The 24,724-nt window shown below is 34.8% G+C and overlaps 1 protein-coding gene across 2 annotated transcripts; it reads left to right on the top strand.

The window, feature by feature from the left end:
• The first annotated feature begins 974 nt into the window (after positions 1-974).
• LOC126816398 (ATP-dependent RNA helicase DHX58) lies at positions 975-23,355 on the top strand. Of its 2 annotated transcripts, none has more exons than XM_050542878.1 (16): positions 975-1,075; positions 2,724-2,877; positions 3,316-3,444; positions 7,150-7,500; positions 8,367-8,411; positions 8,739-8,822; positions 9,723-9,899; positions 10,847-10,935; positions 12,760-13,008; positions 14,416-14,578; positions 15,370-15,465; positions 16,085-16,263; positions 16,405-16,543; positions 18,878-19,114; positions 19,615-19,782; positions 20,259-23,355. In XM_050542878.1, the coding sequence occupies exons 2-16, from the start codon at positions 2,733-2,735 to the stop codon at positions 20,978-20,980; spliced, it is 2,973 nt and encodes a 990-aa protein (XP_050398835.1). In that variant the 5' UTR covers positions 975-1,075; positions 2,724-2,732; the 3' UTR covers positions 20,981-23,355. The 2 variants fall into 2 exon arrangements, with proteins under 2 accessions (XP_050398835.1, XP_050398834.1); XM_050542877.2 differs by lacking the exon at positions 975-1,075 and adding an exon at positions 1,423-1,512.
• The last annotated feature ends 1,369 nt before the right edge of the window (positions 23,356-24,724 follow it).

Below are 24,724 nucleotides of genomic sequence, written 5' to 3'. Positions count from 1 at the left end.
TGGGCCATTGGCCAAGTCAGTAGTAAAAATATGACAGATAGATGTTAGAACAAAATATATGGCAGATAGATGTCAGAACATAACCAATAATATGAGACTGGGTGCAAGGTGCCACGTCCCCGAATCAATACTCCACATGGTGATCCCTGACTGCTGTCTATAATTACAAACAGTAGGTATTTTAAAGAACTTTGGTCGGCATTTTTTTTTTCGGGGGGAGGGGGGGGTACTTTTTCGAGTGACACCCCGACCCCCTGTTGTCCCCGGCTGGTTACGGGGCTGCACAGAACACTATGATATATTTTCCTTCGGAATTCTATAGAAAACTATTCTATAAGGTTAGCTAAGGTTAACTTTTTGAACCCCCGTTTTTCATTTAATGGAAACAGTTTAACGCATTACCACTTTCTACAGTCGAGGAATTGTATATCCAGCGATTTGTGTCAAATATGAAATGAAATTGAGTTTAACGTCCTACATTCCTGGGCTAACCGGCTAATGAAGTCAAGATTATGGCAAATAAATGGTCTTGGTATATTATGTATATATTTTCATTGAAAGAGATATATTATATCCAAAGGAATCAAGTCGCTGATTTGTAAAGCTACGACATTTTATTTACGATTTTGAAGTAAATGGTGTCAGGCTGTTTCAGACGTACCTTACAGAGATAAAAACCTAATGACAATGGCGGGAAACTTTCTATTGGTGAACATCAGAAATTACGTAATGCTTATTTTTAGTTATCTTTCTGGTCACGTGTGAAAACTACGGGAGAAGTTATAGCAATGCATGGTTTTGTCATTTGATAACAATCTGTTCATTTTATAATTGATCCATTAATACATGTTTTTATTTTTAATTGCATTTGCCAAAGCATTTCTATATTTAGAAACAAAATTCTTATGATTTTTAAAAAGTTAAAATTGCTCAATAAAACGCATACAAAGCGCTCCTCGGATTTATTGGAAATCCCCGTTTTACTTGTACTTTCGCTTTAAAATCCGAGAAACGGTATTTTGCGAAACGATTTTTGTTGGCTGTCTCATCTCTAAATTGTGGATTTAAAGAATAGGTAACCTCATTCCGCAAAATAACTTATTTATTGCACTTTTCATTAATAATAGTATATGAGTTTTATTTGAATTTATTGTAAAAATCTATATTTAGGCGAATTTTGTGAATGACAATATTGATTGACTGACATGAATCATGAATGGAATTTTGTACCGTCACCGTGTACATCCAGATTGGTAGAGCGTACAATTTATTTAAAATGAAACAAATAATTGCATAGCTAAACTTTCTGTGTAGTTCCAAGAACAAATGTTATATTAGAAATTCCGAGAAACTGTTAATCTTGTTGGTGAACGGGTTTTGAAATTAACTGCAATATTTATAAGGTATAAGGGGAGTTTCCGTGGTACTTTCTAGTTTCTAGCTGGGGTTTTATTGGTGCATGGGTAGGCTATAGGCCTATGTTAGTTTTCAGTCAGTTACAGGCTATAGCAGGTGGGTACATAGACCTATTTTATCTGTGAGAGAGGGATAAATGGGGTTTAACGTCCACTCGACACAAACCTAGGTCATTTCGGGACTAACATGTTTCCATTTTATTTCAATAATTCGCTTGCACGTAGTCTGGTCTATAGCACAAGCACTTGAAGAGATTAAAATAAAACTATTGCTTGATTACAGTATATAGTGCCTGTGTACCATAATCACCCTGTCTTCATTGTGATATGCCGTCTCTCAATCATTTTACATAGCTTTGTTTATCTCATGCTTATGAAGGTTAGTTTAGTCCTAATTGTCTGAAACTAATTTCCCCAGCCTTTTTATTACGCCCACATTGAAATGTGGTTGTATATTGTCGTTGACCCCGACTGTCGGTCCGGCATCCACAATATCTTGTTGATGCTCTAGAGGCTAAAGTTAATATCCGATTGACTTTAAATTTATACACAGTGTTTAAGGTCATGAGTCGAAGAAGCATATTGATTTTCACAGATTTCCGATAATTACTGCCAGAGTTATGGCCCTTATCACTTTGAAAAATCTTGTGGGCACTCAAGAGACTAAAGATCTGATTGACTTTGAATTTATGCACTGTGTTTAAGGCCATGAGACAAAAAAGCTTTTTGATTTTCAACGATTTTCAATAATTACTGCCAGAGTTATGGCCCTTGATCACTTTGAAATATCTGATTGAATATATCACCTTTACACCTTAAGGATGGTTGAGTTTGAATTTCGTGAAAATCGGACCAAAACTGACAGACAAAATGGCCGCCCCTCGTATTCAAATAGCGTAAAAATATGGAATATCAAGGCTGAGGTGACAATTTTCTTCTGATTTTGATGAAACTTGAAATCTAAGTTTATAACCCAAAGACCTTGGCTTCTTTCGATATTCGCTCATATCGGATTGTAACTTCCTGAATTATGGCCCTTGATTGTACGAAAAATCGCTTTTTGTTTAGCTTGTTCTCTATCCATCTCTTGCAAAATGTGGGCGTATCCTGCCTGGCAGCCGCTGGTTAACTATTATAGTGAGAACTGCCAACTCGTTATCGAATCTCCCATAATGTATCTTTAATCTAGATAGGCCTTCGATTGGATTTTTGAACAGTAGATGAGTCTAAGGTTCTTATACACCTACCCAAATTTATGAGTGAGCGGGGAATTATATAAATATTTCTATCATATTATTACATTTTCAGGTTGATAACATGGCTTCATCCAATGTAGGTCTACCAGAAAAAGAGCCAGAGGATCGGTCTCTGGTTCAACAACACTTAATTGAGGCATTCACTCCTCAGTTTGTAGAATATCTTGAGCCAAATATGATTTTAAATCGTTTAAATACTCTTAATGGTAAGTTCAGGCAGTAAGAAAGAATTTTAAATGTTTATTTAGAATTTTGCAAAATCTACTTTTTGTCTTGTTGAAGTATTATTTCAGGTGGAAATTGATACTATTTTTCAAATTTAAATGAAATGTTGATTTAAACAGGTTTTAAAGGGACACGCAATGCAAACTCATATAAAAGAAAAAAGAATAACAGCGAGAAGTTGTCATTGCACGCATATTTTGAGTTATAGACATGTTTATCTACGCACATTGTAATTGCTAGTCGAGAAGCGCTTCTCCACCCAACCTAACAGTTTTATTTACTGAAATATGTGTGGAATGCCCTTTAGAATTTGAGAATAGCTAGATAAGATGTAATGAAGAACCAAAGAACGTTATATCTCTTATATAATGGTTTCATGTTTAGAGGCATAATTAAATATGTGTTATTTTTATAATCAGAGGAACAAAAGGAGCAAATTAATAAGCTGGAGAATTCAGTGTCTAGACATGAGGCTGTTAGAAAACTTATACAATTGGTAAAAGAAACAAACTGTGTTTCTGAATTTATAATGGCATTAAAAATAGAAAGTAAGTTATATTTTCACCTGTAAATACATCTTTTCTTTTAAAATAAATGGTTTGTGAAAGAAAACTTGAATTGATTTGACTAGAGCAAATTTCATAGGCATGACATTATGTTATTTTGCATCTGGGTGCCTCAGAGATACACAAAAGGCAATACCTCTACCAGTCTTATTGATGTTGACATTAATTGTTTGAGGGCATCTGTTGTTTACATTATCAATGATTATATAAATGTAGGATATTGCCCTCAGGACTGTGCAATGAAAGTCCTGTAATAATTTTACCTTTGAGGAATTTGGATGTTCTGTGATGTGATGCCACACTAACTTTTCTTATAACAGTTATTTTATTTATAGTCACAATTCTTGATAGGCATTCTAGAATCTAATCATGATTATTAAATTTAAATGATTTCACAGTCATTGACATTGATCAGTTTCGTAAGGTATATATGACATGAAATTTTGTATACTCTAGTAAGGGGCCATACTATATACCGGAAAACACCGGAAAACAACCGGAAAACACCATTTTATACTGAATACCGGAAAACACCGGAAAAACACTAAATACCGGAAAACATCCTAAATACCGGAAAACACCCTAAATAGGTAACCCGGAGCCTGGTACTCTGTGTGTGGTTTTGGACCAAGTGAGCGCCGATGAAGGAAGGTCAAGGTCATTACGATGTTCGTTTTACAAATAGCCCCACCCCCCCAAAAAAAATTAAAAAATCCAATTTTTTTTCTCCAAAATTTTGTTGTTGCCTATTATGTTTTGAATATTTTAAAAGACGCAATCAGTCTACCTCCATCATTGACCATATTTTATTTTGTATTTTAATTTTAGTTTTCAGTAAATTTCAGTAGATTTCAGTATTTCAGTATTTCAGTAGATTAAACACTGCCCTCGGAGGGCCCCATTATATGCCGGTTGCGCCAGTCTCCTGATTCTTACCAGTAACGCTGGCATCAGGGTGGTACGAATTAGTGGAAGGCACGACTAGGCCAACTCCTCCCTAGGTAACAAAAAATCGCATCATAAAACAGCAAGTATCATCAAAAGCGAGATAATAAATCTCTGAATAGTTTGAGTTGAAGTTCCAGGTTTAACCACTATGTGTCCTAATCACCAAACGAAATGGATGCCACGCAATTTTCGGACAGGCTGTAATCTGAAAAGTGTCTATCCTTTCCAAGAGCTATCCATCTCGTTGGAAGGGCTAAAAATCTACTTGTTTCTGAGCTTACTTTCATTCCAGGGTCAAATATAATCACTTGAACCATAATAATATTCAACATATTCCATCATATTCCGAGGGCCGCACACAGGATTTTTTTCTGGATTACTTTTCGAGCTTTTTTCCCCAACTTGTTGACCAGTTTTCCTTGAGAAATCCCAAATTTCGCCCAATTGTCCATGAGAAAACTACATATTCTATCTTACTGCATTGACGGGAAGTGGTAAGCTGGACGTTTGTGAAAAGGGTTGATCGATAAATTTTCAAGGAAGCAATTGTTGTTTTTGTTTGTGAAATAGAGGACTCTAGCTGATGAGGCTACTTTCTTCACGAGAACCTCGGGCAACCAATTTGTTTTATGTACTATTATCGTAATAAAACATTACTATGTTAACCACTTCCTGGTGGCTGAAGACTTACACCGAATGCGTATTCAGAAAAAAATATCCCTGAGAAAATGTTTTTTCCGACAATCGATATTCAAGATGTCTTCTGTTGCACAAATTATGCTGCACTGTGTAAGAACTTGCATCCTTTGATCTGAAGATTGTAGATGGAAAAGTACCATTTGCACTATTTCAAAGTAAACCTGCAAGTAATCCCGTAATTTGTGATTAATGACAATGACTGTGGAAATAATATGGGTTGAGGAACGGAAGATCTATGTTCGTCACGTGACTGGACAATTCCAACCCCGTCCAACCCTGACGATGATCTCTCCCGGAGCGGGGCGGCGCGGCGCGCTCTCTAAACAAATCTTGGGCACAGTTTACTCTTCTAAGTTTTCCGGTACCTATTTAGTAACCCGGAGTTTGATCCTCGTGTGTGGTTTTGGACCAGGTGAGCGCTGATGAAATAAGTTCATTAACATACAAGCGAGCGATCACCTACGGTCAAAGAAAAATTTCTTTTCAGATTTTTTTTAACAATTTCTTCTCCCAAATTTCTCTCAAATAAAAATTCAAATTTTTTTTTCCAGTATTTTTCTCTGTAAAATTATTTTCTACAGAATGTTTTTTTGTAAAACCAATTTTTCGGAAAAATTCGATTTTTTTTTTTTGTGACCAAAAATTTTTTTCGTCAAAAAAATTTGGGAGAAAAAAAAAATCGGAAATTTTATTTTTTGGGGGTGGGGGGCTATTTGTTAAACAAACATCGTAATGACCTTGGCCTTCCTTCATCGGCGCTCACTTGGTCCAAAACCGCACACAGAGGACCAGGCTCCGGGTTACCTATTTAGGGTGTTTTCCGGTATTTAGGGTGTTTTCCGGTATTTAGTGTTTTTCCGGTGTTTTCCGGTATTCAGTATAAAATGGTGTTTTCCGATGTTTTCCGGTTGTTTTCTGGTGTTTTCCGGTATATAGTATTGCCACTAGTAAGCCTGTTGATTTTTAGCTATTTCCAATATCAATAAAATGTAGCTCATTGAGAATTAAACAAGAGCTAAATCTGTCTATTGCAGATCTATCTTTCAGTCTGAAATTAATTTTAATCTAAATTATTAATTAGACATTAATTAACTTATCCAGACAATAATCAACTCTTGATGCTATCGTTAGACTGGGATATTTACTGGATTTGAATACATTTTGTGATGGATAATTTAATGAAAAATGGATAATTGAGACTTTGTTTACTATCATACCAATGTTAGTAATGACGACAGAGACTTGCTTAAAATTGAATCTCTAATATCTTGATTCAGAGTGAAGCAATTTGGCTGAAATTTTTAGCATATTCTGTTTTCATTATTTATAATTTTAACTACTATAGCTAGAACTGTCAGCTCTTTATCCAATCTTACCTAATCTAATGCCCCTTAAACATGGATTCATTACAAACTCCAAAAGTTAGTGATGGAAATAATTGTATATTTGCTTTTTCTCAGATTGATAATAATAATGTCCATTTTCTTGAGCTACAAATCCATCCATTAGCATATTCATGCTTTTAAAGCAATAAACTATACCTGTACATGCACAATGCATATATGTCTATTAGATTTACTCTAGAGTTTAAACAATTCGGTATTTGATTGGGATTTGTAAGAGTTTTGTTGTAGTAAATATTTTGAGGTAAATTGTTCCAATGTTTTGGTGAAGCAGTACTAAAGCTTCTATCTGTGAACTAATTATGATGATGGAATGCTCAAAATGTTTTAATGCTGGGATCTCAAATTTTAAAGTATACAGCTATACTGTTACACAGTGATTATTGAAGATACAGGCGTGATATACCCTGTTCACACTGGTAGGTCGAAAACATGGGATCAATTAGAGCCTTGAAATCTGGTGCAACCTAATTAAAATATAACTTAATAATAATTGTTTCACAACAAATAAACATAACTCCAAAAGTTAATGTCAGAAATCAATCATTGTCTGAAAAGTAGTCAATATTGAAAGGATGAAGTTAAGTAACTCAGATAATGTTTTTAAATTAATTCTTCTTTTTGTTTTTTTTTTAAGACTTTGAAAGATTTCAGGAGGTTTTTGAAGATAAAGAAGTGTCGAATATACAACAGACAGGAAGACAGTATTGTGAATTCTTACTTCAATTGTTACGAGCAGAGATCATTGAGCATATAACCGATCCACTTAAGGTGGCACAAGAAATGCGGCAGGGTAATTATCTAACAGAACGCAATGTTGAAGTCATCAGATGTATCTTTAACAGTATAGGACCGACAGCAGCCTGCGATGAATTATTTCGAAGTATGCCAAGGAAAAAAAGTGACTGGTCATTTGCTTTTTTCAAAATAATGGAAAAACAGAATCCAGCCATGTTTCAATTACTGGGTGTGAATCCTGCAATAAAAGGTGAGTTACCAATAACAATATGATTAATAGTATGTTGTGTATATTGTCATCGCCTCTCTCTGTAAACTCTGTAGTGTGTTTTTTTTATCAAACTTGCATGGTTTATTTAACTACTTAAAGACATTAGCCTTTCGATTTGTGCATTATTTGTCAAGTAATTGTGCTTCAATTATTCACAGGTTGATAACTCTATTATGTTTGAGTCCCTGATCAATTATTTGTATTGCCCTTGCAATAAAAAACCTTGAAACTATTGAAATTCAGAGTCTTCTATGAAGTAGCTGGGTGTGTTTGATTTGCCGAAAGGTGTGAAAGGCAAATTCCGGAAAATAAGGAAAATGTTACTTGATAATCTGGATTTGTTTATTTTCTGCTGTAATAATTAGAACTATAGGACATTTCACAATGAAACAAAGTGAATGTATGTAACATTGCAAAGAAATACTAGGTTCTGATAATATGAGAGGACATTTATTTTAAATACCTGTTAAAATAGTGCTGACACAATATATCCATAAATCGATGTATAGCGATTCACCTTCTCATAATTCTCATATTATATCTCAAGATGCTGAATCGATGTATCGCGATTCTTTTTTTTTTTTTTTTGTCGCTTCACTAAGTAACCTGTCATGCTTAATTATCCACATCGCACATTATCCAATTGTTTTGGTTCTTATTTTGATCCACATCAATATCGTGATATAAAATGGTTTTATTCTTCGGCTCGGCAGGACTAAAAATATCAATTATTCATTTATCCCGTTGTTTTCTTGGTACATATTTACCTGGTTATGAATTGTGATCAATATCTAATAGAAGCACCTGAATCGCTTAAATAACACTAAAATGTTATATTTTCACAGCTGCAGTATATAACAGCCCTCCAGATCCTAATCCAAGTCAACCAGGTATGAAGCAGCATATTTTTACCTGATGATTATTGTTTACTCTTCAAAATTCTTCTATATATACATTCCAATTAATGTTGAGCAGTAATTATGATGTAGTATACCAAATCTTCTTGAAGGGAACTAAGGTACAATATATTATAAAGATGGATATACCGGTATTGTGTGCTTTTAAACAATAATGCATTGTCCATGTATAGGCACTAAGATGGGTCATCTAAGTTTTGTTTTTTAGAATACATTAATTAGGGAAATTGCAACCTGACAAGCTAATCCAGTAACTTGATTTTCTGTGGAAGAGTTATTTGATAGTATTATATATTGTAGGTCCAGAAGGAGCAGCACAAGGTAGACAGTCATCAGATTCAACAGGGGATGAAGGCTTCTCAGATAATGAAAAGGATGACTCTTGTAAGTATTAAATATATCAGAACCTCTTTCTTAATTTACAAAAAATAACATGGAATCAATTAGAGTAACTGCTGTAAGACAAGAAATTAATCTGTCATCAAATTATTGTGATCTGAAGTGAGTTTACATACCGGTAAGTGCTTATTTAAATTACATGTAATGCGAACAGCCATACCATATGCTTGTCTAGTATAGTTTCTTGTAATATTAACAGATGATAAGTAAAACAAAATTTACCAGATAATGACGTCATTTAAAATGTTATTAATGATAATTATCCTATTGTTTGGAGACAGATTAAAATTTTACAATACTTTGTTTGAGAACTTAAATATGTATTGAAATTAGAGCAACTGGTGGTAGGTCACATTTAAAAGCGCAGTCTAAAATACTGGTTGATCACGGTTGAAAGATTCCTGCAAATCTTCCTCCTAACCCAAGTCTATAAATCTCCCAATGCCACACTCTAAGTGCCTTGACAGGCATTTGTCTTTATATTGTCAGAGCTATAGTTGTAAGTGAATGTTGCAATCACACATAATTGAAGAATCTAACTTTGATTTTTGAACAGCTAAATACTTTTATTTGAAATTTTCCGACAGGTAAAAGGATGTATTTTAGCATTTGATTTTCATACTTAAACCCATTTATATTTTATGGTTTCCTGTGAAATCTGCTATTGCCCCATCCCATCATCATACTAATTTCTTTTTAGCATTAATTTCTTGCTCCCATTTATGTCTTCGCATTAATTTCTTGCTTCCATTCATTTCTTGTTTTTTAGACTTTTTTTTTTTTATTGATTGTTATATTAATTATTGACAGTTATATAGGCAAGAGGAGTTTTTATCACATTGTTATGAAATATTATATAATGTTTTGTATTTTTTTTTATTCTAGCTGATAAGGAGTATAATGATTATGGATATCCTGATTTACAAATGCGAAATTATCAATTTGAATTGAGTGAGGTTGCAGTCAAAGGAGAAAATACAATCATCTGCGCTCCAACAGGCTCTGGAAAGACCAGAGTAGCTCTGTACATAGTAAAAAAGCATTTAGAATCGGCCTCAGCAGGTATGAAGAAAAAGGTTTACATTTTTTTTTATAAATTGTATTGTCAGCATCCCTGTCCATCAGTTGATTTATCAATATGTTTAGATTTCTTTTAAATGATCTCAAGGTCAGAGTTTTGTAAAGTTTTCTTTCAGGATTTCTTGAGAGCCTGGTAATAATTATGCGAATCTTTTTTTTTAATTTGGTCTTTGAAATTGATGTGATTGATTACTCAAAATCTGAACAAAATATACCAGTTCCATACCAGTTCGAAGTTGTCGTCCCCCACCTTTTTGAAGAATGCAAGGGACTTGTAAATTGAGTTAATCTATCTACATGTCCAACCAACATACATTTCGGGACCCAATCTCTCTGCTTCTAATTGAATTATACTGTTAAAACTTAGTGTGGGAAGGTTTTTATTAAGTGGATGCATTGACTATGTTCGATGATAATCATTTTCTACCAAGGCTAAGCAGAGATAAACTATTATATTTGATTGGGTTAGACTTTGGAACACAATTTAACTGAGATAGAATTTGCAAACTTGGTGTAGAGTTTTGTTAAGTGAATGTCTTTTCGGTGATTGATGATTAACTTTTTCCACTAAGGCTAAGCAGTATTGGGCCGTGATTCGTCAAAACTTTTTGACATGATACCTGAGGGATAGTGATGATTGATGAAACTTGGTGTATAGGTTCACTAACTCAAAGGCAGGTTCGGTGGTTGAGTGGTCTAATGTGTGCACTTTAGATCATAAGGTCTCCCATTGAGTAATGTGGCGTAGTTTCAATAAAGAGCTTGCATGTGACAAGGATTGTTTTCAGAAATACTTTCAAAACAAAAAGTAGAGACAAACTTTATCAACTGCTTTGTCAACTTGGCTGCTAGTGGGAATATGTTTCATTGCTAGGCAATCTAATATAAATTTTGTATCACCTACAAGCTAATTTCTTTTTATATGACAGAAAATCCTAAGAAGATTGTATTCTTAGCAAGAACTACACCCTTGGTAAATCAACAAGCCAAAACATTCCAGAAATATCTTGAATGCAGAGTAAGTTAAACTTTTGTCATGTATTGCTATGTTTCTCATCAACATTTTTTTAAATTTGATTTATGAAAGTCAATATAAATCGATATTTAAATCAAAGAACAAATCAGATGACAGAATAGTCATGGATAATTGCTGTTGTTCAGTTGTTTAAATGCATTACTGTGATAAGATGATTTTCTCCAGCAATTTTAGACCTTAATCACTCAGAACACAGTCTTCTCAATTTTGTAAATACAGTTAGGTTTTAACTCTGATTTTTATTGAAAGAAAGGACTTTCTTCTTTTGATGTTCAGCCAATCATGTAGAATTTGAAATTGGAAAGAAATTTCACAGAATGAATCCAATTAAAATTAGATTTTTCTTTGTTCCAACATGGATATTATTATTGGTCTACATTAACCCTTTCACTGCGTATACCCGGTAGTACCGGGTATTATAAAATGTCGGTAAAATGCCCGTACCCGGTATTACCGTGTACCCAGTAAAGCCCTCGCTAAAATTAGTACCGTAACTGCAAGTGCCATCTATTGTATTTTCTATACACTAGAACATATTTCCACGTGTTTCAAAGCGGCAAACCGTAAAATGGCGGAGTGCATAGTGACAACGTAGACGATGCACTCTCGACGAAGTCGTGAATGACGTCTTGCTGACCAACACGTGGACAATTTCGAGGCGGGTGATACACATAATTCGTTTCCAGTTACTTGATAATGATAGTAGTCAGGACAGTGATTGGTATTATGAAGTGTGTGATATGTTGCGCGACGTTCCGCCCATGGCTAGCTATGTCTCCCGTGCATGATGAACAAGCCCAATGTGAACATGATAGCCCTGTGTCTTAGTAGATTCTGACAATAATTCTGATGTTGATAATAATGCTGGCCTGCTGGATCGTAAAAGACGTAGGTAATTCCTGAATCCCGAACGTGTAGATCTATTGACTGACTATATTGATAATGATATGGGACTTGGGGATGAAAGTGAAAGTGAAAGTAAAAACAAGGTATTGCAATCCGCACGTGGTCATGGCAGCGGGAGACGCGATGCGCGTGTTCGCGGCGGCATTGCTCATGGCTGCTATTGATATTTTTGTTCATTTTATATATCTTTATCAAAATCCAGTGAAAAAAACAATATCTTTTAAGTATTTCATGGAGAAAAATTCGTTTTCGTGTTAGCTTTAGTGAGAAATGAGAAATCCAAAATGGCCGCCATGACGTCACGTGACTACATTATTATGCAAATTTCCAAAATTCTATTTTTTCCTCTTAGCCCAACCTCATGCCAATCCCAACAGACAAAAAGATTTTTCATAAAAGCTTCCATAAGTACTGCTACGCATTCAGTTCCAACCTCCCTTTTTTCCTCAAAAAAGGGTCTAGCACAGGCAGTGGATTTACGTCTAGCATTGAAAGGGTTAAGATTTAACTACTTCTTTACTTGTTGTCTTTTCTTGTTAAGTTAGAAACCTATGAGTGGCGAGTAGCCGTCCTAGATTTATCTCGTGAAGCGACTAGTTTCGTTCAATTCGAACACATCAGGCTTTAGTGAAATTGTGTGGATGGTTCCTTTATATAGTCGTCGGTGACCAGAGGACAAAATAGGTCTCGGATGGACCGGCGCAGTGCTATATTACCGTCCTGAAGGGTTCCCACATTCTTTTTATTTATATCTTTTCTCATTAAGGTCTGATTTCAGTGTCTGTGATTGCCTAAAACCATTTTACCAAGTTTAATTTTGATAAAACCAATACAAAATTTTTCAGTAGTACGAACAACATCTCATAATTCTGTTTCATGGAAAATGTATTTTGATTTTAGGTACAGCATGTTACTGGAGAAAGTGAGCTTTCTCTGCAACTACATAATATTTTGAACCATTATGATATATTGGTGTTGACACCTCAAATCTTGGACAACCATCTACGTGACGGGAAGATCAAGTCACTTAGTGTATTTTCATTGCTGATTTTAGATGAGTGTCATCATACCAGAAAGGGTGAACCCTATAATAACTTAATGAAGAAGTATCTCAAAGCCAAAAAACTTAAAGAGCAGAATTTACCCCAGGTTTGTAACAAATGCACACATATATTTTTAAGTTTGTATGAGGAGTTAACTATAGTCAGATATGTTCTTGGATATAGTCGAATTATCTTCTGTTCAGCTTAGCTTATATTTTGATATCACATATAGTACCATGGAAATAACAATATGGATATCCCTTAACGATATAGACTGCAATCTTTTCAGTATAGCATGGATTAAGTTGTGGAAAATTTGATACTTTCTGCAGCCAATGACACACAGAGACATTACTTGACAGATCCTAATGTCAGCTAGACTGGCTGGGACTGACCAAAATTTGAACAAGAAACTAGGGTGTTTGTAAAATGATATTGAGAATTCACTCTTGGAAATAGCTTTTGATGGGAATAAGGATGAATAAAATACCATTTTGTGTTTCAAAGGGCTGTTATTGTGGCATTGACAGTTCCAGTCAAGTTTTATCTCTATTGCATACATTATAAGCAATGGTGACATGCCAGACCATACCTCTTTAATAGTTCTTGAAAATAGTAAGATCTGACCAGACTTGACCTAAAACATTAACCATTGATCAAAATGCTCTACATTTTGATAACTTAAGATGCATAATGTAACATTAATAGATGAAGAGCTGACTGGTTATGAGTGCTTGTAACAAGATTGTCTTGATTGTCAAGTACCATTGCTATGATAATAAACAAACTGTCGATTATCAATTTTTATACGCCAACATTTTCATGTGGACATATATTGTTGTCGCCCCTGTCCGTCTGTCTGTCCACAATTTGTTTGTGGACACTCTACATCTCACAATTTTTATCCGATTTTGACGAAACTTAAAATATAGGTTCATCACCCAATCATCTCGGTTTCTTTTCGATATTGGCATGTATGTGCACGTAACTTCATGGATTATGGCCCCTGATTGTACCAAACATCACGTTTTTAGCATGTGAACATTCTAGAGGTCACAGTTTTTGTCCGATATGTTTATATTTCAAATATCTCAGTTCCTTTGGATATTTGCACATATCAGACCATAACTTCCTGGATTATGGTCCCTGATTGTATGAAAAATTGTGTTTTTTTATAGCTTGTTCTCTATCCATCTCTTGCAAAATGTAGACGTATCTTGCCTGGCAACCGCTGGTATCGTTAAATTTTAAATGATGGGAGGGTTCGAATCCATTAAATGTCTAAGCTTTACGATGATCTACAGAGTTGATTATGGGCTTGCCATGTGACTAAATGTCTAAATAATAATTTATATAGCATTTGAAGCTAGACAGAAGATCTGCTATAGGCAGATTTAGCTCTTAAATATACATAATGCATCTTTATGTTCATAATTATGTAGGCATAAATTTCCTGTTTTCTTTCGAAGTTCTTCCAATAAAATATATATACACAGGATAAATTTGTCTTTAGATTATCGGATTAACAGCATCATTGGGTGTAGAGAAAGCTACAACATGTGATGATGCTATGACCAGTATATTAAAACTTTGTGCTAATTTAGATGTATTTAAATTATCAACTGTAAAAGAGAATAAAGCGGAACTTGATGCAACGGTTCCAGTACCCGATGAAAGTAAGTGGCATTACATTATATTTCTGTTGTACTTTTCTAACTTTTGTTGGTGACTCCACTTGTGCTTTTAATTTAAACACCAAGCTTTTCATCTACAGCCAGTAGCTTTAAATTTGGTTTCTGAAAATTTGAATCGATGACTTACACAAATACTGCCTGCACATTTAGATACATATTCTTAATGGGAAGCTATATTAAGCTTCCAAAAAACTAATTTGTGTAATATGCCATGGATGAGCTAGCTATTTGTGAATCGTATGCAGAAACACGGTTTTGTCAAAATATTAATTTTTAACAAAGATACAGCAGGTTGAAAAGCCAAAAATGTACTTGCAGTTAGTCAAGCTACTCTCTCCGGAACACAATACTACCTTCTTAGTTGAAACTTGGTGTATAGTTTCACTACATCAAAACCTAGACACATATCTTGTCTGTTTGGATGATAAATAATTTGATATGTTTTATGTGCAAGTAATTAATGAGTGTACTCTATTTATTATGAGGTGGGGGACATCAGTCTCACTGTTGGCTCGTGAAACTTTGGTTTGATTTTTTAAAACTTTCTGTGTGGAATTTGTTGACATTGATTTGAGAGGTAACAAGAACTGGTGGGCACACTGGAACACCATGAGTTGCCAGTGCCTGTGGCACGGCAAATATTGCTCTGAGCGGCAGCAAGGACGATTTGCTGCTGATGGGCACATTGGCATAGCATGGATTGCCAGTGTCTGTGGCAAGGCAAATATTGCACTACCTCACCTGTACTGTTCATGTTTGTTTATGTACTACAGGAAGAGAAGTGTTAACAGGAAATCGCAATGATGGTGCAAGAAAAGAGATAACTTTAACAATGGCTGGAATTGAAGTTCATTTAGATGCTGCTGCTGGTAAGTTCATCATTCTTCTTACAATTGGTCAAGTATATTATAGTCAGTGGCATGTTTAGGAAAAGTAGATGAACCAGGACATTATGCACATATAAAGTGTGTGTTATTATCCTGAGCTCATGTATTTAAAAAGTTTCTCCATCACACTTTTTGGGACAAATAATCTAAGTACATTAGGTGCATATCTTGACAGTTTAATGATTATGAAATTCTGCTTAGACTATCTTCTAATTTATGTAGAATGATTTCGATGAAGAACATACTCTGCTTAGTCTAAGTAGCTGTACTCAATAAGCAAATTTGATTTGTTGATGCTTTGCAATACCATAAGTTTTTAGTTGAGTGAAATTGTTGAATCTTGAAAATGTATAGTTTCATGAAATAAATACCTTCATGCTCAGGTTAAGAAGAGTGATAAGCAATTTAATTGTTCGGCAAAAGATTATGTGTAAATGATTATTGAGTGTCATCTATTTGACTTTTTTTTTGTGTTTAACTAACTTAATCTAGGTCCAAATTGGGCATATGCTTCATTGTTTAGCAACCAATTTTTTATCTTCTGGTTGTTCCAGAATACGCTGATGCTGATGATAATGTTATTGTATTTTATATATCTCAGCTAAATTAAATAATAAAGAGATAACAACATTGTTGAGGAAAAGGCCATCAGAATATACAAGCCAAGCATATGGACAATGGGCTGTTAAAATAAAACAAGCAGCCAGAGTACTGAATACTGAATCTGAAGAAGCAAAACTGATTGCACGTACAATAGTTGTTGTTGCCAGACAATTGGAGGTAAGTAGTATCCACAAAGCAGACTTATTAAAAGTATAAAAGTAGATGTTGCAGTAGAGATTTAATTCTTAAAATATTAAATATTCTGGTTTGGGAGAGCTATACTGAGATTAATTGTTGAACTGATCTTGTTTTTATCAGATATATAATGCGGCCCTAGACATACATGATCTGGTACGTTTACAAGATGTTATATCTTACCTGGAGAAAAAACTTAATGACAATTTAGGAAAAAATAAACATACGGAAGTAGAGAGTGCATTATCCACATCTTTCAGAGGTAAGAATAGAAGAATTATATTATATATTGATTAACGATAGATAATAAGTTTAGCCCACTTTTCAGCTTTTGTTATCCTACACTGTACAAAGTTAGAGGAGGAATATTGATATGGAATATGATATGGCTTCCATCCATCTGTCCTTTGTCCCAATTTTGTTTCCAGAGCATATCTTGGGAACTTCTGAAAACATCTTTACGAACCTTTATATACACATCTGTCTATTATAGTAGTTGTGTCTCACATGTCAACCTGTTAGAGATGTGAGATCAAATGAAACAACTTTAAAGTTAAGGATACCCCAGGGTTCTGTTTTGTGACCACTCCTCTTCCTAATAATAGTTAATTTTTATTGACAAACATAGTATGATTATTTGCTGATGATACTTAACCTGGAATACTCTTTTAAAGTTTGAGTTGGGTGTAATATATTATGACTGTATTACGCTACTAAATTGTGTAACATGGTGATAATCATATTTATATGGAAGACAAAAATAAAAGCATCAAATGAAAGCTAAGAAACAATCAGCTTTAACCTCACATGTCCTAGAGATGATTACTTCTTTGATTACATAGGCCAGGATCACATGTCCTTGTGTTAGTGCAAGTATCAATCGGCTGTTTGTACTGGTGTTTTTATATGGCCATATTTCAACAATTGGCTTGTGAATGTAGTATAGGCATCAAAACCTTTGACAGATTCTTTTCAAAGTTGGTAATCATGAGAGGACAAACTCTGTCGATTTTCAGTGTTCTGCGAGTTTCCGTTCGGGCTTTCGATTGTAATCTCCCTTTTGCCAAAAGCTTTGTGTACGAGATAGAGGCTGTAGTTTTCAAATTTGCTGAAAACCTTGTGAACGGGATATTTGCGTCTTTTTTTTAATCAGACTGACTTGTGAGCACAACGGAGGCCCCTGTTTTTGATGGATTCTTTTCAAAGCTATTGTGTGGTTATACATATAGGCCTCATTCATGCAATTTTCCTCTAAAAATTCTCTCAGTGACTTGAGTTTGGACAAAAAACGTGACAGAGCTCATTTAATTCGGTATGTTAAAAAGATAGAATAAAATTAACATTTTAAAAAGACTGATAAAATGGCAGAGATTACAACAAACAGATGGTAGTGTGAAAGTCGACACTCTAAGCTTAATGCATGATTTAATACCAAAAAAACAAAGAGAGAGAGAAGAGAGAGAGAGAAAATATCCATATCCCATTTCTGTTCTGGTAGGAGGGTGGAAATGAAATAAAATGGAGTTTAACGTCCTACTGTTCTGCTCCTAACCTGGGCTAAGGTAGGAGGGTGGAAAAGGAATCATTCTAACATGTAACTTCAACCTGATTAAAACACAGATCGTAAACCACTAGAAACGTCAACGCTGATTGATTAATCAATTTCTGACGTCATAGGGTCAAAAGCCACTCAAACGACCCCTGGCGCGACTCTCCAGTACAACTGGTCAGATCTTCATGTAGTGTAGGCCATTAATGAAAGTATAAAAAAAATGAACCGAAATATAGATCTGTATTGTAATCAGATTGTATGTAGCTTCTAACCACTAGAAGGTCTGAAAGCATGATGTTGATTGAAAACTTCAAACATTGCACCTTAGTAATTCTTTTGATTTTTGCCTGTTCCTGTCGCAGATGCTTTCTTAAAGTAGCTAAGTCTCTAACTCAATATCATCTAAATTCTTCGAAATTGAAAACACAAATAATTTGTCAATTTAAATCAACATTGATGCTGTGATCTTACCGGGTAAAGATAGGCTTCTGATATCTAAATAAACATTTTACCATTGGTACACGGATCGTGTACCATAGTGCGTTTCAGCGCAATTTGTAACATGGGATGGGACTCGAAGAACGAGGTTAGACATATTCCACCAGTCATGTCAAACGGTGAAGACATGTTCTTATCTGGAGAGCATGCGCAATAAATACTATCAGTGTAGACTGGAATAACCAGACCCTAGTGATTGCCATTCAATTGAGACTTCTGGCGTATGTATTTCGCCGCACATAACTGATTTGAAATCAGAGTAAAATGGAAACGGTTGAATGTAAATCAGTTTATATACATTCATATTACATTATTATCTGCGTTGCGACCCATTTGTGTCAATTTCTAGGTCCCAAATATTAGCGATTTAGCTACTTTAAGTATTAAAATATACCATAGTTGTCTTTTCCTAGACCTTCCAAACAAATCAGATTTATCTTATTACATGTCCTGTAACTAAGCAGTGTTTCAATTAAAATACCAACTTTATCGAATTTCAAGATAAACAACTACTCAAAATAATATACTTTTTTTTTCTTTATTTAGATCTGAGGAAAAACCTGGAAAAATTTGAAAAAACTGGCGAAAATCCAAATTTGAAAAAATTAGCAAAGATCCTTATAGATTTACGCAAAGAGAAGGGTCCTGACTCATTGGGTATTATATTTGTTAGAACTAGAGCCACTTGTTATGCTCTTTGTGATTGGATGAAAAGCGTAGAAGAACTGAAATGTTTAAATGCAGAAGCCTTTACTGGTGCTGGTGCTCATGAAGACGAGGGGGGTAAGTACATTCTCTACTTGGTCCTTTTAAATTGTGCATTACCGTCTTCTCAGAATTATAAAAATAATGAGACCAAGACAGATGCCTATTGATATCAAACAATTTCTGTTCTCTGTTCATTACTTTTACAGTTTTTGTCCAATTGATTTGACATTTATACAGTGATTATATTCAATAGATAAACCTTAAACTAGAACTACGAAATTTATCATTTGATTAATTACTGATACATAGTTTGTTTATGTTAGCGTCAGATAATCATTTTATGGGATTTAGCCTGTGATCATTTTTTAACATCCTCAAAATGCACCTACTGCCCGCAAAAAGATGTCACAGTCTTTGTGCACTGCTCAGACCTAATGGCTGTATTTATTGTTACCTGGCAACCTATGTTTTGCGAAGTTGTTGCCTATGTCGAATGTCACGTCCTTGCTTTCCATTACAACGCTGGTGGTGGGTCTATATTTATTGAATAACAATAATAATTTCATATTATTCAGGAATGACACAAAACGAGCAAGATGCAATCATTGGAAGATTTCGCGATGGAAAGATTAAACTGATAATAGCAACAAGTGTGGCAGAAGAAGGTCTCGATATACCAGAGTGCAATATTGTAATTAGGTACAACCATGTTGGGAACGAAATAACAACTGTTCAAACAAGAGGTATATATATATACAATATTCTCCATGTTCTCAGTCCATCTCTTGCAAAATGCTGAGGTATCCTGCATGGCAACTGCTTGTTTGTCTCCGAAAACCTTGTGTATGCGATAGAGGCTACAGTTTTCAACAGATTTATTCCTAATTTGATGTGAAGCCTTTGAACAATGAGTGGGTGAACCCTATTTTCCAGTTCTCCTTCCATCTATTACAAAGCATGGCAATCACATGTTACCATAGAGTACACAACGTTGTGTACTGATTTCAAAATGTTCATTGTGCCTTAAATATTGGATATTAGGATCACATATTTTCACAATAGGATAATGACCTCAATATGAATTGAAATGGGCTAATATTGAATTCTAATTTTTGTGTATAATTTCGAATGGATAATATTGAGTTAGAGGTTTAGTTCCTTTATGGTGACTCATGAGAAAAGCTCATGATATTTTAGTATCTGATTTATATTTTTTCAGGTAGAAGCAGAAAGAGAGGGGGTGTTTCAGTATTATTAGGCAGTAATCAGATCGTACAGCGTGAAATGTTAAATGTGGAGCGATCAAAAATGATGACAGAAGCTATTCTCAAACTACGACAATTACCTGAAAATGCTATCACCAGTAAAATTAGCAAATATCAAATTGAGGCAATTGAAGAGGAAGAGATAAATGAAGTAGCAAAACAGTATCGATTAAATAGAAAGCGTGAGGGTCATTTTAAACTGCGGTGTATGCGGTGTAGAAATCTTACTATTGATAGTACGGATATTCGCACTGTTCAGGGCGCCCACCATGTTGTCATTGATCCTTCTTTCATGAAAAAAGTAGACACGAGGCCAGATAAAGATCCCCACAAACCATTTGATGGTATACAAATAGCTGGGAAGATTCACTGTAAAGAATGCCATAATTATTTGGGAATAACATTTAAATACAAGGGCAATATGTTCCCAGCTTTAAAATTAGAATGTTACCAGTTCATTGATGGTGACAAAGTCACAAATCATAAAAAATGGCAGAGTATCCCTTTCAAAGTCAAGGAAATAGCTGTAGCTGACTACCATAGGATGTTTGGGGATCGGGAAACATTCAATGATTTCGATGACAACCCCTTGGATAATGATGCTGCTGCTGCTTGTAGCAAAGAAGATAGGTCTTCTTATGATAATGAAAAGGATACTGATGAAAGCTGGGGATAAATTGTTAGATTTTCGTCAGTAGTAAGTGGGTGACCACATTACATACGATTCTGTAATTCCATGAAATAAATACATATATATATATACATTGATGATTGATTTATGGCAAGGTAGATGAATTTTGATTATTAAAGCAAAGAGACAATTTTTTAATTTCTCTCTGTTATTGTTTTGTAGTGATTCCTCTTCTGAAAATTTATATTTGATAAAATCTGATATTTTAGTTTTTAATCAAAGAATTGATTATTTTGGTATCGCTTTATCTGAAACATGAAAACTTAATTTCAGCTAAAAGTAGGATATTTTTTTTAAACCTGGAAAAATTAAATTATTCAAAATAACAAAGGAAATCTTTAATGGCAGTTGCAAGTTTGGCACACAACTGTTCATACACAACCCACACTTTGTCTTTTACTAAGGCAGGGCTGTACTAGTAATGGCGTTACTTTTAGATTTGATATTATATCAGATCTTCCAATTATAGCTCACAAAATATTAAATTAGAAACAAATGTATTTTTCTCTGTAGCCTGAATCTATTTATCAGTGAATGGTTATGTATTTAGTATCTTGCCTGTTGATGAAAGATATCTTTAGGAAATACATAGCTATTAATGCAATATTTATATAATTTAAATTAGATATGTAAATTAATGTGATAATATTGAATTTTGACATATGTCTTCTTGTTTAGCTTTATTGTATGTAGCTATATATAGCTTTAACAGATGTTGTACATGTGGTAAGGCATACTTACTAGCTATGGAACACCTGATGTAACTTCTCATGTAACTATTATGTGATTTAGCACTAATGTGATTTAGTATTGTATAAATAGGATCTAGCTTAAAGTATTGAAGTGAAATGAAATGGAGTTTAACATCCTACTTTTCTTCAATAACTGAGGAAGATTTAAACTAGTAGGAGTATCCAAGAAAGTGACAGAATTGAGTGGACACTCTAATTAATAATTTATTTCAGTTCTAAAGAAATAAAATGAAATGAAATGGGGATTAACGTCCTACTGTTCTACTCCTATACTGGGCTAATGAAGACGGGCATACGCCATACAGTGTGCTATGAGGGAAATTTTGCCTGGGCAACGGCCCTATCGCCTTCTCTTATATCGAATTCCAACTGCCAAGGGATCTTTTACATGCATTCCAATGTATACACAGGACCTCGGTTTTTCGTATCATCCGAAGGACTTGACAGCTGTCAGGGCCTCCGTTCTGCTCCACTGACAAGGGGAAACCACGTCGGAAAATCTCAGTTCTAAAGAAAGTTGTCATCACATTTATAGTCTCTAAATTTAACATGCTTGAAATATTTAGGACATGAAGGTTTTTTTGCATTGTCTATCTGTTAGAAAAGAGAACTGACTACATATTCAAATTATTACTGAATATCCATACAACTCTAATTTTATGCATAAACAAAGAATTTATTGAGGTGGGGGAGGGGTATTCAGAATTTTTAACCCCTTCGAAATAGGGGGGGGGGATGGCCGAATGGATAGCATGTTGGAGCTGCATCATAAGGTCTGTCATTGGCATGGTTTCGATTCCCCGGTTGTACGTGACAAGAAGTAGGGTCATCTGTCCAACCTCGTGGGTTTTCTCCAGGTCCTCCGGTTTCCTCCCACTGCTAAAGACCCCTACCCGCAAGCGAATTATTAAAATAAAATTGAACCATATGTTAGTCCCGAAATGACCTCGTTTGTGTCGGGTGGGAGTGAACGTTAAACCCCATTTTTAGTTTTAGTTTTGTGTTCAATTTAAAAGATTCCTTGGCAGTTGGAATTCGATATAAGAGTAGGCCGTACTGCCGCTGCCCGGGCAAAATTTCCGTCATAGCACATTGTATGGTGTATGCCCGTCTTCATTAGCCCAGGTTAGGAGCAGAACATTAGGACGTTAAACTCCATTTCATTTCATTTCATTTCTTGTCCATGGATTACTATTTCTGACTTTCCTATTGCTATGTTGGATTTTATTTTTTTAAGTGTATATTTACTATTCTTTAATGAATTTTGTTTAGATTTTTGGAATTTATTAATTGCAATGCTTGATTACCATTATTTCTGATTATTTATTTTTATCTAAAAATAATGGGCTATTAGATTTTAAATGATATTTATAACTACCATTTTAAATTTTATTTTGAGGTATGAATTGTATATTTAAAATGTTGAATTTTTATGAATGTATATAACATATAGCTTTACATGTAATTGATTTTAATTTATTTGTATGAAGTATGCATATATATATCTTACTTGTATAAATGTATGAATGTTTATATGTATATACCATATTTATATATCATGCTCAACATGGTGTATAGTATAAATGCAGTGCTTCTTTTGTTCATAAATTAGTTAACTTCTTCTAAATTAACTTCCCATTTATTTTTATACGCCCACATTTCTGTCGTCACCCTGAACTTTGGTCCGTCAACAACTGACTTGTGAATGTGATAGAGGCTACAATTTTTGAAGGATTCTTTTCGTATTTAATGTGAAGCAAATCATGAATGGACGAAACATATTGATATTTAATATTCTGCGACCTTTCGTACCAGAGTTATCGCCCCTTTGTTGAAAACCTTGTGACCACAATAGAGGCTACAGTGTTCTATGTATTCTTTTCGAACTTGGTGTGAAGTATTGTGGTCATGAGAGGGCAAATCCTAGGGATTTACAGCATTCTGCGACATTTAGTACCAGAGTTCCTTTCGATATTGGCATGTATTGAATCGTAACTTCATGGATTATGGCCCCTGATTGTACGAAAAATCATGTTTTTAGCTTGTGGGCACTCTAGAGGTCACTGATGAAACTTAAAATACATGTTTATAACCCAAAATTCTCGGTTCCTGGATTATGGGCCCTGATTGTACGAAAAATCGTTTTTTTGTTGTTTTTTTTTTAGCTTGTTCTCTATCCATCTCTTGCAAAATGTGGGCGTTTCTTGCCCGGCAACCGCTGGTTAAAAAAAATCATTAAATGGCCGAACCGTTTTAGTCTACTTAAAATCGGGGGCATTCGATGGCATCGAGAGTTGATTATGGCCCACATGTAGCTGACATGTTCAATTATATTTTTTAGATTATAAATACATCTGTTTGATTTTCTCTTTAGTTAGTGTAGAGCGACATCTGCATTTGGAACCCGACAGCAACATAATATTTGTTCTTTAGATAGCAGTGTGCTACACGGATTTGGTTTAAACTCTACCACCGTATGTAACACTATCTTAGTGATAACAGTAGAACAGTTTAGTAAATATATGGTTTATTTACATCAGGTATATATAACAACTACAGTTACATACATACAACATGAACTAAACTACATCGGAACTAGACTACATCGACTATAATGGAACTATTACTACGACAGGAACACATCTAACAATATTAAGTCCACCATTCTGCCCCTCTGCCATGGCAGCAGCTGATCTCGGGTGAGTCCATACGCCGGTCTCTGCGTCTCTTCTGCTCGGTCTCTGATCGTCTGTCAGTGAACTCCTGATTGTATAGCCCCCATTCCACTGCGTATTTCCTTAAGTCATTATCAGGTCATGGTATGATTACTGACCAGTGCATATTCCTTTGAATTAAGGGGATCACGGTGGCTAAGTGGAGGTCGGGTGTTGATCCCTGCATTGGCCGAGAAAGTTCATCCAGATTTTCCGGCGTGGTTTCCCCTTGTCAGGACGGAGGGCCTGACAAGGACGGCTGT

This window comes from Patella vulgata, chromosome 3 (genome assembly GCF_932274485.2).
Source record: "Patella vulgata chromosome 3, xgPatVulg1.2, whole genome shotgun sequence".
Taxonomy (NCBI): domain Eukaryota; kingdom Metazoa; phylum Mollusca; class Gastropoda; family Patellidae; genus Patella; species Patella vulgata.
The sequence above is the reverse complement of the archived record's forward strand: the minus strand, read 5'-3'. Positions and strand labels throughout refer to the sequence as shown.

What these genes read in the sequence shown, in the direction of transcription:
- LOC126816398 (XM_050542878.1), top strand. Translation starts at nt 2,733, where the DNA reads ATGGCTTCATCCAATGTAGGTCTACCAGAAAAAGAGCCAGAGGATCGG. An exon ending in AGAAATATCTTGAATGCAGA is followed by an intron (nt 10,936 to 12,759) that starts GTAAGTTAAACT and finishes TTTTGATTTTAG; the next exon opens with GTACAGCATGTTACTGGAGA. An exon ending in ATTATCCACATCTTTCAGAG is followed by an intron (nt 16,544 to 18,877) that starts GTAAGAATAGAA and finishes TTCTTTATTTAG; the next exon opens with ATCTGAGGAAAAACCTGGAA.